The sequence below is a fragment of the Miscanthus floridulus genome, chromosome 8 (assembly GCF_019320115.1).
Source record: "Miscanthus floridulus cultivar M001 chromosome 8, ASM1932011v1, whole genome shotgun sequence".
NCBI classification, from domain to species: Eukaryota; Viridiplantae; Streptophyta; class Magnoliopsida; order Poales; family Poaceae; genus Miscanthus; species Miscanthus floridulus.
In genome coordinates, this window is record NC_089587.1 from 179189316 (window position 1) to 179204362 (window position 15047).

The 15047-nt window shown below is 45.3% G+C and overlaps 1 protein-coding gene across 2 annotated transcripts; it reads right to left on the reverse strand.

Annotated features, from left to right (window-relative positions):
* Window positions 1–8382: 8382 nt before the first annotated feature.
* Window positions 8383–13991, reverse strand: LOC136474145 (B3 domain-containing protein Os02g0598200-like). Of its 2 annotated transcripts, none has more exons than XM_066471744.1 (8): window positions 13852–13991; window positions 12454–13512; window positions 10877–12164; window positions 10346–10615; window positions 10120–10221; window positions 9824–9981; window positions 8861–9142; window positions 8383–8754 (listed from the first exon to the last, which is right to left on the reverse strand). In XM_066471744.1, the coding sequence occupies exons 2-7, from the start codon at window positions 13477–13479 to the stop codon at window positions 8891–8893; spliced, it is 3096 nt and encodes a 1031-aa protein (XP_066327841.1). In that variant the 5' UTR covers window positions 13480–13512; window positions 13852–13991; the 3' UTR covers window positions 8383–8754; window positions 8861–8890. The 2 variants fall into 2 exon arrangements, with proteins under 2 accessions (XP_066327841.1, XP_066327842.1); XM_066471745.1 differs by having other exon boundaries at window positions 8383–8763.
* Between the last annotated feature and the right edge of the window lie 1056 nt (window positions 13992–15047).

Sequence of the window (15047 nt, forward strand, 5' to 3'; positions counted from 1 at the left end):
CTACCCCATATATCCGCAACCAGTTTATTCCTAGAATTGCATCAATGCCTTGCCCAAGCAGCACCATGAACTTGGAGACGGTAAGTATGAGTGGCTAACACTAAGCCCACTATGTCCATCCGAGTATTAACACACAACTACACACCTAGAGTACTGATTCTATAGGCAAAAGGTATAGCCATAAGAGGTATATTGTGCCGGTATGCAAATCCCATGCTCATGAATGAATGCGAATGCACCAGAATCAAACAACACATAAGCTTGATGGGAATTAATGATGAACATACCATCCATCACCGGTTCATTTTGCAATATTTCCTCAGCCTCTATGAAATTAACCTATCCAGATCGGCTCACTAGCACTTTCTTCTTGATAAATGTCCGCTTGATTAGCCTAGAGTTAGCTGAAGGCTGAGCAAACTGGGCTAGCTGGTTTTGCGGACACTCCTAGGCATAGTGTACTTCCTTGCCACATTTGAAACAAGCACCAAGCTTGTTCCCCAGTCCTAGACGAGGTGGGACCTGCTGTCCCTGGGGCTGCTGAGGTTGTCGAAACGAATGCCCACCCAAGGACTGGTAGGGCACCCGCCTGATAACTTGTAGCTTCTACGCCTAGGGGATGATTAGAAGACCCAGTAGCCACCCGCTTGCGCTTCCATTATGCCTAAGAGTCTCGCTACAATCCCTTAATGGTAATAGCAGCATTCATCATTGTCCCAAAGGTCTGATAGTTCCTAGTATATAACTCCTTCTACAAGATGCACGAGAGGCCATGATAAAAATGGTCTCTCTTCTTCTCATCGGTATCAACATGAGTCCCAGCATACTGCGACAAGTGGTTGAACTTGTTGACATAGTCCATCACGGACATGCTTCCTTGTCAAAGGTCCAGAAACTCTATCAACTTCTTGTTTAGAACACCAGTAGGAATATAATACTCTCTGAAGGCCGCAGTGAACTCATGCCAGGTCACCCGGTGATCCACCAGCTGCATGGCATTAAATGTGTCCCACCATGCACTAGCAGATCCCAATAGCTGTTGTGCCACAAAGCGCACCTTCTGCTCATCAGTTATGGTGAGCAACAAAAACTTTTGCTCCAGAATACGAAGTCAATGCTCCACATCTAGAGGCTTAGCCATGAGCGTGAACGTGGGTGGGTGCATCTTTAAGAAATCCTAATAAGAGCAGGGTCCCTCAGGACCGAGGGCATCACCCCCGTTCCCACCATTGCCACCGTGGCCTCCATGGGCGAAGCCACCGATAGCCTGTGCCAGCAGCTCCATGGCACGGGTTGACTCACGACTGAGCAGCCAACATCTCTGCCATCATCTCTACATGAGTCATCAGAGGAGGCGGTGGTGGAGGAGGAGGAGCCAGGCATGGAGCCTCATGGCTCTCCCGTTGCCGTTTCCATTGCCCCTTCCACTTTCACCTTGGCCTTCGCCAAGACCAGTGGCCCGCTTCGGCACTGGTGCTCCTGCGACCGGACCTTAGGTTCATCTATAACTAGATAGGAACCAACCACTTAGGACAACCCTCCATATCAGAAATAAGGGATTAGAGAAATGATAAGATGTTTATTAAAGCATTCTTTTAATTTATCCTACCAATTTACTAATCCAAATTATACGTGTAGGGGGAAATTTAGTTTAAACAAAATTCTCTTTTCATGATGCATGTATCGGCCTATCCATTCACTCAAGCCAGAATATAGCGGCATTCACAAAAAATTTGGCACATCACACACTCACTTTCCTGTATGCTAAATGATTCTTACGCAGCGTAAGTTAGTGTACCTGTAGAAAACTGATTAGACAAAATTAGTGCCGCTATCCTAGATAGACCATATTGCTAGGGCTTATACTTATTTACATAATTTTATCACATCTGACTTTTCGCAAAACTTTTGTTGGTCAAATTTTAGGTTTTGGAAAAGAGTGATGAAGCTTGTAACTCATTATTGGCTCTAGTACCAACTATGGCAAAACCAGCCCAAAATAACGTACTTACGGAGGCGCTTGTATCCCACTAACACTAAGCACCCCGAGAGCGGGCTACATCGGGCAGGTTCCATCGGGCACACCCTAAGGGAGAGCTCGAAAGATCCACATTTTTCCTGTAGGATCCAATAATGAGAACGAGTTACAATACTTAGTCCATTTCATACATTCAGAGTTTTTAAAAATTGTATTATTACATTATCAAATTCAGAGTGCGGAATATTAAACAGCGGAATGATAATAAACATCAAGTAAACATCTATCAATAATAAGCAAGGATCTGTCTGTGCCCACCAGAAGAATCCTTCACACAATGGCTACATCTCAAGCAGTATACCTACAACAGGGGTAAATAAACCCTGAGTACACAATGTACTCGCAAGACATATCCGACTAATGGGAATAATTTCTTGACTCGAAGGGATATGATAAGCTTTATGGTTTGCTGGTTTCCTTTTTGCAGAAAGCAATACTAATAGTGAATCCTTATTTATGTTATTATTAGCAGTCATGATTAATTCCTTATCTAGCCATTCTATGTAAGCACCTATTCTACTTTCAAGCAAGAGTTGAGCAAACAGTTCTATTTCATCACCTTTCATCTTTCAGTTCTTAATACTGGTGCTAGAGTTTAGACAAGTCATACAGACACGGTGGTGATTCGTGAATTAATGTGCCCAGCTGGGTACCCCGAAACATATGCCCCTACTTGTACCCTAGGCACAAGCAGGACCAACCCACCACTCTCCTATCAAGGGGTCTAGGTCCCCATCCAAACTTGGACTCCAAGCCCCCGCTGCCTAAGTCTCAGACTCAGTGCGGTGTTAGACCTCCACCATCCCTACCTCTAATCAGTAGGTCCTAGAAAAGAGCCAGAACCCACGACAAGAGAGCAACAAGCCTTCCCTACGCCCATACCTAAGTATGTGCTCGGGATAATAAATCTGTGACTTGCCTAGCGTCCATTGCAACAGCCAGTCCTTAACCGACACATATAGGGAAAACGTGTAACCAAGCTATACCCTGTTGGCCGTAGGGCACAACCTCTTACACCCACCAATACCCAAACCATATCCCTACCCGGTCTTTGTTTTTCCTTTTCCACCATTTTTCATGAGTGATCTTAGTAAGCACCTATTGTGAGTAACGGCATGTTACTCACGCTACCGAAATCCTAAGCATAGCAGCTACTCGACCTATACTAGTAGGACTCATAGGTAGATATATTTATGCATGTAGTTTCCATAAAATGCCTGTAACATAAATGCACATCATATATATATTCAAGTGATCATTCAAAATAAGGGTTATGCACTAGGGCTTGCCTTAGGAAGGCGGTGTGTCAACAAAGTTAGCAACTGATGCCTCTGGAGCTCCTTCCTGAATGAGAATCTCCTCCTCGTACTCTTCAATGATCTCCTCGAAGTCCTATTCATCCGCAGGCATGAACTCTACCAATTCATTATATACATGCATGAAATGATGATGCAACACTTAGTAATACAGCAACAGCAACTCTTAAAATACGAACACACCTATCAAGCTACTAAGCTAGTTCTACCGACTAAGGTGCTAAGTCACCTATTGTTACCACCAACAAGTATGAAACATGGCATGTACTATCTTAGCAACTAAAGGCATTCTTACTCTTAATACCAATTTACTATATGTATACTAAAACAAGGAGTACTAGCTACTCTATTTATCAACCTACTCAAGGGCTACAAAAATTACCATGAGCACATAATAATCTAATTACCTACCGTAAAAATTTCATGGCTAAAGCTATCACCAATTTGCCACAAAAATTCCTACAAATATTAAGCTTAATAATACTAAGCTCTCGTAAATGAATTAATGAATCTATCATTATCACAGATAGCTGTAAACTAACTACACCAATAGCTAGATAGCATTTTTGTGAACCTAGCAAATTTTGTTTCACTATTTTTGGACTTCTACAGAATTTACTATAATTTTTCAAAGTTTAGCTCCAAACTAAATTGAATAAACCTTTACTAATTCACTGGGAAATGAAAAACCAAAACCCACCGCGTGGCCCGCGAGCGAGCGGTGCGGCCCACTCCTGCGCATCGCGCACGTGCACACGCAGCACACTGGCGTGGCCCAAGCGGCTCAGCCCACGCGCGACTGTGGCCCACAGAGGGGAGACCCGCGTGTGATCTGACTGCTTATGCAAAAGAGCCGTTGACTTTTAACTAAATGAACCCACGGTCCTTTCTACTATTCCTCTCTTTGACGCTCTCACTAACCCCCCTGACTTACTTTGAATTCCCATTCCAAAGTCCCTGGCCAGAACTTATTAGAGGTCGCGGCATCTCCAGCCAAACGTCGACGAGCATGGACCTCCTCGGTAGCAAGCATCACCACCGTGACACTCTTCATCACAAGCGCAGTCGATAGAGGTATAAAACACCATGATTAGTGCCGCATAGAGGCGTGGCCATGCACCACGATGGGGTTTGGCCATGGTGACACTGACGCTAGTGAAAACATCTAGCCTAGCGCTACCATCACTACCTAGACTCCATGCCTAGAGTACTGATAACATTCTAGAGGTCCTATATATACCCGTTCTACACCCAAACGAGCCGGCCACGGACATAGCATCTACACCACGTTCGCCGGAGGTGGCCACGCGCTCCGGCGAGCCTCGGCCCTAACCGATTCAACCATCTACCCTAGGAGCAGGAGGGCCTCACTAGAGACGTGAAGGATGGCCTGGACGAAGTCACGAGGCTTGGCAAGGTGGTTGGCCACGTGCGCGGGGTTGCTCTGGTTCATGGCAAGTGCGATGACGATGTTCTCGGGGACTCGCTGAAACCTTGGTGAAACTATTTCACCAGAGAGGCAACCAAGTCAAGGAGACACAAAAGCACTACTCAATTGAGACAAAGGGCAAGGAACGACGCCCTGGCCGAGCACCCACCCCGACGGCCATGGTGGACCGCCGTGAGGGAAATGCTCCGCAGTACCTCACTAGGCGGATGACAACTCATCGGGTTGACTCCAATCACGAGCTAACCACCAGAGCTAGTTGGGTGCGTGATTAATTGGATGGAGGTGGATGGTGCGAGACCAATTAGGTGGATGACGCTATTCAGTCTTAAGGGGTCGATGGTGGGGGAAACCGCAAATTGAAGCCCAACACCGTACGACTGCAGCAGTGGCAGGCTTAGGTGCGAAGCTAGGCTCCAATTCAAGCTCTAGGCGTGCGCAATTACATGGATGGGCAGGCTCTGCGGGTTGGCCTTGGCGTGGCTCGGCCGGCCAGCGTGATGCCATTCGAGGCAATTGTGATGGGAAGCGCGGCGTGGCGCAGCCACTAAATGGAAGAGGACAACGGTGTGACAGATGATGGCTCCACGTGCGCGTACGAGGCGGGCACGACGACATGCGACCCCAGTGCCTTGACTCGCAAGACGAAGGTGGCTAGGCCACGTGACGGCGCAGCGGGCGCGCGCAGCAGCTTCAGCGACGACGCGACGCAAGCTGTAGAGACCCGACAGAGGGACGCCATGCCACCTCGGCGGGATGCGGCCGACGGCGGATAGGCGCACATGGGGAGGTGACTCACCCTTGGCGAGCAGCACCACGCCAGGACGACGGCAACGACTGGGTGGGGCCACGGCGTAAGAGGAAGAAGGACACAGCAGCGCGACGGCGACGGCCGAGGAGGGGGCAGCAGCCAGAGGCAGGCACCACGGCCAGCCCAGCCAGGCTGCAACCCAGCCAAGGAGGCCTCGGCCGGCCAGTGCAGGCAAGGCTGGCACGACGACGTCGGAACCGCGCGTGGTGACCGCGCACTGCCAGCGAACCCACCGAGAACATGCTGAGCGCGAATTTTAAAACCTCTAATCCTACCACAAGGTTGTCTCTCGACCTAAACCCACTTCACGACGATCAAGAGGTCACATGGGGCTACTAAACCAAGCTAAAACGTTATACCACTGCTTAACCTAAATTCTCTACAAAAATTGTCAAACTCGGCTTTGTCACGCTGCTTCCCGACTTAGAAAATTCGACTAAGTCTCGATCGGATTCGCGTCGAATTCGATTTCCAAGCTATTCGGTACGCTAGCTAGTGAATTCCTTTCGCGATCTTAAGTATTTCATCGTCACCTACGAAGTTTGTACTACAAACTTAATTAACGTCTCGTCTATGTTTTCAATAAAAATTTGTTTAAAACCCTAAGTGCCATAACGCGACACTGAAATGTAACTTTCATTTCGCGTTTCTGTCGATCGGTTCGAGTTACAGAAATTATTTTACACGTCATTTTACATACACTATCACATAAACATGATGCACATGTAGTGTTTTAGCAAAAGATTTACAGTATAACACCGAGGGTGTTACATCCGCTCAGTTGCGGCGCCTCCACATCGAGCTGGCACTGACGATGGCGTGCTTCTAAAGTGGAAGGTCGACTTCGGCTCCACCCTCGGCAGCTACGTCATCCTCGGCGCCTCGTCGGTCTCGTCCAAGCCGCCGATAGGGCCATGGACCGGTGGTGGCGAAGGCGATGCGCTGCTTCTGGCCGCCGAAACCTGCTGCTGGACGTGTGCTTCTTTAACTCGGCAAGGACACGTGCTTCTAGGCCCTGGAACCTACTGGCGCTGGTGCAGTGGTTCTATGAGCCCACGTCCTGGCGCGTGCTCCTATAGTCCTATCTAGCAAGGACGTGCACAAGCACAACCTGCGGGCGCTGCACGTGGTGGCGGGGTGCGGCAGGAGACGTTCCTTTTCACAGCGAGCATCCGCGACAACATTGAGACGTTCCTTTTCACAGCGAGCATCCGCGACAACATCGCGTACGGGCGCGATGGAGGCTTCCGTTACTCCCGTGATTTTATTTTAACAGAATGCTACTCTCAGTTCATGGTTCAATCTTTCGATGATATTTTACGGAGCGTCAAACTTTCGGTGATATTTTACGGAGACTGTGATTTTTTATGCTACGCAACTAATTCTACCGAAAAGAAATTAAGACAGCGTTGGGATGTGGTCGCCGGCGGCGGCCGGAAATCCCAACCCCTGGGCCTCGGCACCGCACGGGCACGGCCCCGTCCCGCCCTGCTCGGTACTCGCTGTCCGTCGAGTCGAGTCGAGGGCTCGAGGCGTCGTGCTGACTGCTGAGACGCCTGCGGCCAGCGGGGAGTGGCGTGTCGAGCCGGGCCGGGCACTGGCAGTGGCAGCATTAACGCACGCGCGGCGCGGCCTCATAAAATCGGCTTCAATCCGGGCAGGGGCAGGTGGGAGAGGAGAGGGGAAGGGGATCGATCAATGCGGGCGGCTAGCAGTAGCAGTAGCAGCGCGTGGGTGTTGGGCGACCACCGGTGCGGACGGAGACGCCGAGCTGAGTCTTGTCGCCGCGAGTCGTTTAGCGCTGACGTCGCTTGTTCAGAACGGGCTTGTTTTTTTTATGGTCAACGGGGGAGACGTTCTCCACCTGATTTATTTGATTATAATGGCTCCGAACGGCCTCATAATGTACAAATATTGTTTATAGAAACACTGAGGTGGTTACAATTTTCCTAAGCGATTAAAACAGCCTATGGTCCAATGTTTCAGCCCTGACCTGTTCTAGCCATTTCTAAGATATGGCACCATACGTCGGCGACTTGCTTTTTCTTTCTTGGAAGTCTGAACCTCCATTGTTCTGCATCAATCTTGCAGTTTATTAGCACCTGATCAACAGAAGTGGATTCTTGTCTGAAGATTTTTCCGTTGCTGGCCTTCCACAGGTGCCAGCAACCCAGCGCTATAAAGGCAGAGAACTCCTCAGAGAACTCATCAGTAGGTATGCCTCCAGTCGTTGAGATGGTATGTAAGAATTCAGTTGTGAATTGCATCATTTCTGGTAGATGAAGTCTCTGCCAGAACAGAGTCGCAATGGGGCAGCCGTTGATTATGTGCACCGGTGTTTCGTCGGCCTCGTTACATACAGTATTCTCTTGGTGTGTAGAACGGGCTTGTGTGGATGGTTTGGTTTGGTCCAGCGCGTCCGCGCGCGAGCGCGACGGTCAGGTCAGCGCCGCCGCAACTGTGCTTAGCTTTCCAGTGTTTCCATCGCCTCCACGGCATAGGATATCAGATGCCATGCGAACATCTGTGGGTTTTATTTGAGGACAGCAAGAACATAACCCTGTGCTATCACCATCACAGTCCATGCGCTGCGGCTCAACATCCTCGTATTGCATGCATTTTCTCTAGGAAAGAATGCTTAACCTTGTCGCAACTCGCAAAGTATATAAAGAATTTTAATTAGGTGTAAAAACGAATCCACAGAGGCAAGAGAACAATAGTAACAGTAATATATTATTATATATCGAAATCTTTATCAAGTTCAGTCATGCTCATGGTCGAAACATTACCAGGATCAAGCGGCAGATCGAGAGCAAAAGCGACCCTGGCCAGCGCATGTGGTCGTCTTATCCTACAGCGTCACGGTTCATGGTTATGGTTACACACTACTACACTACACAGAACAAACGTATCAGTTCCAACGACTGATAAATATGACAGGTGCAGGTGCAGTCCCATGCTCCCAGCCTGCCTGACTTCTATAGTTCTTAGGACGTGGATCGTCAAAAGTTCACCAGTCACTGCCCACGCAGAAACACCAGATCCACAAGGTTTTCCCACGACTTCCTGCAAAAAAACGGCAGATCCACATGGTATTCACAAGATCCGCCTAGTAGTTCGACTGAAGCAAGCTTCCTGAGGCCTGCACACTCTCAAGTCGCAAAGGGTTATTAGGAAAGAAGAGTCAGCTATAGTACCAATTGATTGATTCATAGGTAAAAAAAGTTAAATCACAAAGTTTAGCCCACCTAAGAGAAGTGCACCGATGAAGTGGGATTTTAAATTTTACCACGCATCCGGACAGAGTACACCGGCTCATCATCGTCTGACTCCTTAATAAGCTCGCAGACATCCCCGGTCTCGAGGTTGTTTGCTGCAACAAAATGTTTCCAGCCCGCCGTGAAGCCCACAAATATTGGGCTGTCATGGTAAATAATAGGCCATAATCTCTTCATGGGATCCTTCAGCATTATAACATCCCAATGATGCCTTCTCTGTCTAACTGCACTGGAAAGCGACTTGGATAGGTCCTGGAGGAACATTGATCAGAAACACCTTCAGCGATGTGATCAGAAACTTACTTATATAATAAGAACTTAGAAACTATGAACAGGTGAATGAGGCCAACGAAGCATCAAACTGGAATAATCTAATAGCCCCAACAAATAAGGACGGAACTGTCATCAGAACAATATTTAGAGAAATAAAATCTAATACACTCTACAAGCAGTCTTAAAACAAGTGCTACAAATCCACACACCATGATCTCAGCAGACCAACATGTTTTACAACAACCTACTGAGGGCATTTAGGCAACTAGAAAGATTATGAACTTCAGGTCCAAACCCCGTAAGTATAAAAAGGCGTTACTCTACAGTTTTTAAACAGTTCAAGTGATGCTAGTATTGCGGCCCAATTAAAATGTATGCTTCCATTTGCACAGTCCACAACCTCTACATCATCATGGCCGCAATAACAACCATCCATTGTTCAAAACCGTCAGTAATTGAATAATGTTAAATTAGTGAATATTGTTTTGCTCACGGTCGCTGTTTGTGGTTTTTTTTTTTGTGAGTCCTTGGGGAGCAAGAGGTCACAACTCCACAATTCTTCCTTTTTGCAAGGATGCTTTTGATTGCACCGATACGAAAGTACAAAAGATATACAGGCATTAGTGAAAGAAGACTATTTATGGAATCTGCACAACTCACAAGCCATTTCTGAGTGGTATCAGGAATGCACAGTTGCGAGTTGATCTCTGGTGGAGAATGACAATCCAGCTTCAGAATTTCGTCCTTCATAGGCAACGAAGGCTCTGGGACCTCAGTGTTACTAGACATTCTACCTTCCTGTTTGGAGGAACGATGTTCTGCATGGATTAATCCAACAGACTAATTAGAAACACGTTATCCAATCAGAAACCCACTCTTTAATTTTATATACAAACAAAACAAGTTACCCACTCTTTAATTTTACATTGAAACAAAACAAGATAAAATAAGCTCACCTGATTCGTTGGCACGTAGAACAATGTTGCAACTTTTGCTGCGTACACTGCTCCTCACTGGCTCCACTTGATCCATTTGGATTTCAAATTGAACAGTAGTTCCTACCAAACATAGATTCAATAATATGCTATAAACAACAATTATCTCCACAATAAACAACCAAGAGAATTTTAAAAGAAAAACAATTGAAGTAATAATACTAGAAAGTTAAGAGCACATCCCCACCTTTTCCATTGACATTATGTTCGATCTCTATCGTGCTACTGCTGCATTTGGATACTTCGTCAGGACTTGAGGTTTTCTCAATGGGCCCTGTGAGCATTGATTCAATAAAGGCACAACTTCCTTCAGACCCAATAGGGGTTAGTCCTGGTGCACCATCCTTACCCGGAACTATAGGGTTCGCACACAACGGGACATTGTTACTTTGGCTATGTACAATGCTTCCCATAGGTTCCAATCGTTCCCCTTTTGCTTCAAGTAGAACAGAAGCACCTATAGAATGATGTAGAAATTAGTTATTTCTACTACAAAAATCATTTACCTCCACGATAAACTCTATTTTGAATGAAACAGCACAACTCGTATCCACCTCAATCCATGTGTATTGGAGTGGATTAGGATGTAAGTTAGTTAATTTCCACCCCAATCCACTGCAGCACACGTGGATTACACGTGGATTGAGGTAGATACGAGTGCATCCAAACAAGCCCTATAATGGTAGAAATCATAAAAAAATTATGAGATGAATCAGACCTCCATCTTTCTCATTGATGCTATAGTCGATCTCTGTCCCATCGTGTCCACAATTGGTTACTCTATCAGCACTTGATGGTTCTTTGATGGGCATGGTGAATATTGGTTGGACACATTCATGATTGCCCTCCGAACAAATGTACTCATCTACAGGGTTTAGTTCAATTGAACCATAACCATCAACCAACATGCTGTCATTTTTTTGTGGGTTTTCAGGTTTAATCGGTACAGTGCAATCAAGAGATGCTTGATTGTTCACAACATCCTTCCTCCACTTCTCCAAGCAGCGAAAACCTCCAGGAGCTTCATATTTTCTGTAAAAGTTTTGGATAATGTTCGTCTTGCTATGATTATGATAATCTACCACAGTCGTGATAGAATCTAAAGGAATGGCATTTGTTCTTTGTTTTCTTCCTAAATCTTCATCTGAATCATGTAAATCCAAGAGAGCTGTAGCAGTTATAATTATTTGAGATCTTGTTTTTCCTTCGCTGCATGTTGTTGAAATGGACTTGGTTCCGCACTCAATTTCAGGGGAACTCCCCTTCTCGTCAGCTAGTACAACTGAGGGTCCATTCCCAATACCACTCTGAGCTCTTATAGGGTCTTCATTGGTATTAACAGCCACAAGACTTGTATCTGAATCTGCACCTGATATGGCTAGATTCATTGTATCCCCATTTTCATGCTCTAAAGGTTCAGAATCTTCAGAATCTATAAGCATAATTAGTGTTTTTCCTTTGCTGCACAGTGGAGAAGTGCCCTTTGTTTTGCACTGTGGATCAATCAAATTTCCATTGTTATCTTGTGCCACTAGTCTAGATCCAACCACATGTTCAACTGGTTTAGGGTCTTTTTTTGTATTGTAAGTCACATGACCAGTTTGAGGCACTTTGGTCCTGGGATTTTCGCCAGAAACATAGTTTCCATTATCTATGTTTTCTGAACTACCATCGTTGAAGACCAAATCATCAGGTGACATATTACTCCATGTCTGTTTCTTTCTTTCACCTTTAGTTGTGCTCTCAGCATTGAAGTAGAGTCTTTCACTAGAGTCTGTACCAAAAACCCGCACAGAAAATGTACTCTCAGCAATATACTCAAACAACAGAAACTCACCCCATTTAATCAAATGGTTTGAAACAAAAATATCCCATCCCTGATCAAAAGCAAGGGAACCAGCGACCTTCGATACCATGACCACTGAACATTTTCCCTCTGAATCTTTAAGAAATACAAGATGATTAGTCAAATACTCCAATCTGGGTGCAACAGTTAGTGGTATCACCTGCACAAATATATGCATGCACATGATGTTTGGTAGGAACCATGACATAACACAAAGAAAAGAAAAGGATACTATAATGAATCCAGACATGTCAAAAAAATGATATAGCATGCTGTTTTTATCTAATTAAAAGGGCGCGAATGAAAAAAAAAAAACTAGCCCAAGCCGTGGAATCGGCATGTATTCAGACCATTTTTTTCTACCTATTAGTGAAATGATACACAGTCCTCCTGCGTGTACGAGAGAAACAAAGAACTGTAATGGAAAGCAGCAAGAAACAAAACCATACCAGAAATTTCTCGAAATTGTTGCACATGACTTTAAAAAATGCGAATGAAGCCTGATTAACCTTTTCCTTGCCGCAGCTAAATATTTTCAGTTCCTTCAGCTTGGCACTGTGAATCTTCTTATCACTATCATTGCACTGCATCCTCTTTTTTTTCTTCAATTGTGTGTGTAGTAATTTCCTCTTCCCTATTTTATAGTTAGAGTGACTTGATATATCCATCTTCTCGTTGGATACATCAAGTGGCACATTTCTCCTATTCTGTCGGTCATGTCTCATCTTAATCTCCATGCTCTCAGTGGTCCTCATTTTCTTCTCTTTAACAGCAGATGTGATTGGCGCAGTCTCCTTCTCACTGTTGGTATTGTTTGGCCTTTTCCTTTTCTTTTCTTTATCACAAAATGTTGTGGACACCTTCCCCTTGTTCACTCCACTGTCGTGATTCCTCATTTTGCTGTCAGCAGCCTGCATCTTCTTCTCTCTGTGTGTTTTGTTCAGCTTTTCCTTATTCTTCTCCTTCTCAGATAATGTGGTGGACACTTTCTTGCTCTTCACCTTAGTATCAGAGTTACTCATGATCCTCCCTCCCTCGCCATCATCCCTTCGCGTATTCTTCCCAGTGCTGGCATTGGGAAGTTTTTTCTTCCTCTCCTTCTCAAGGGATGCGATGTTGACCTTTTTCTTACCCTCAACCTTACTGTAGTCATTCGATGTAATCGTCTTTTTCTTGTCCAGGTCAACACCCACCATCTTCTTGCTGTTGGTTTTGTTCAGGCCATCCTTTTCCCTCCCCTTCTCACATAATGCGGCAGGCACCCTGCTATTCTTTATCCTTTGGTCGCCATTCCGTATGTCCCTATCCTTCCCATGGTTGGAACTGCACAAATGCTCCTTTTTCTTCCTCTTCTCTGTGAAGGCATCAGCGGACCTCTTCGTGTTCTTTACCACAGTGCCACCATCCCGCACCTCATCGTTGGCACTGCCGTGACTCGGCTTCCGGCGGGCCGAATCAGGAGCAGAGCCGATCATCCCCACCAAGTTTTCGTTTCCTCCTCCCCTGATCTAAGGATGAAACCACCAAAAACACCAAAAAAATAAATGGTCACCTTAGGCACTAGAGAAAGGCATCAAGACGAACAGCAATTAGATGGGTTAGTATCATCACGAAGACACAAACCCTCAAAAAAAAAATGACTGCGAAGCAGAAATTTCTACATCGAGAAAACCCCCCATCAAACTACTCTGAAACCATATTAAAAAAATATATCCAAAAAATCAAAGTCCAGAAAACAAAACAAACAATACCGTCCGATTTTATTACACCACAAACTGATCGAACACAAATCCGAAACGAAATCAATAAACTCTAACTCTAGAGTTCAGGGAAAAGTAGAAGAATACCTGTGCAGATGATCAAATAAAGCCCGATACGACGTTCAGGACATGTCGCCGATCAGATCGCCTGCCTGATGAGACGACAGTAAAATGCACCTTCTTGTTGAGTTTATTGATCGAAGAAGACTTCGACCGCTGCGCTCCTGTGCTGCTGCGCCAGTACTTTCCCCCGGAGTAGTCGAGGTTCAAGACTAGAGAAGGCTCTTCCAATTCCTAGGGATAGGAAGCAGAAGACACCGGTGGGTTCACGTGGACCCCGATCCTCGAGCACCTCGGATGGCCGACGCGTGGAGCTCCCTGTGATCGAACGCGCGCGAGATGGAGCAACTCCCGCGTGGGCGTGGCTCGTTGCTCGGCTCGCTCGCGTGGACCAATCAGCTCGCACGACACTGGCTGCCATGAATGCGGCTTGCCATTGCCAGGCCCAGCCATAGATGCCACCGTCTCGGGTTTGTTCGTTTCTCTTATAATTTATTTTTTTAATTTATTTTAAATTAAAATAATATTTTTCTTTTACAATAAATCAGCTATTTCGATTTGTTTTTTCAGCGAAACGAACAGGCCAGAAGAGTTAGAACACACTATCTGCCATGTTAATTTTATGGTAAATCAGAATATGGGTAGATCAATATTAGAGTAAGTCAATATTTTGGTAAGCTAATCAAAGTTAGTATTTGACTACTTAGTTTGCTATCAGCAAGAGAGAAAAATATTTGCCAAATTTTGAAAAGAATCGCCAATATTTTAGCAGCAAACCAATTACATGTCAAATTTTTTGAACTTGCTTATGTTTTGGCTTAGCAAAAATTGGCTTGCAACCAAGCACGCTCTAGCCTCTGACGCTTGAACAAAAAATCTTAAGGAGGCTCACCAACAGCGGAACAAGATGCCACGCTAAGCCTATTCTATCAGGAAGCATATCAATACCATTTTCATACCGGTAGTCTGTATAAATGTTCCGTATATCTCTCGTACATAATACCAATGGTTAAACTGGTATGAAAACATAGTCATTTCATAACGGTCTCAATATCAATAGATATTGATCATTACCGACTATTCCGACTAATAGCGCCCATACCGGTCACAAATACTAACTGAAAATCAAGTAATAATTCTTTTGATGCCCAATTTAATGAATTTGTTTTTTAGATAATAGAATAAACAACTGGCTTCATCCTCGGTCATAACACACTCATGCT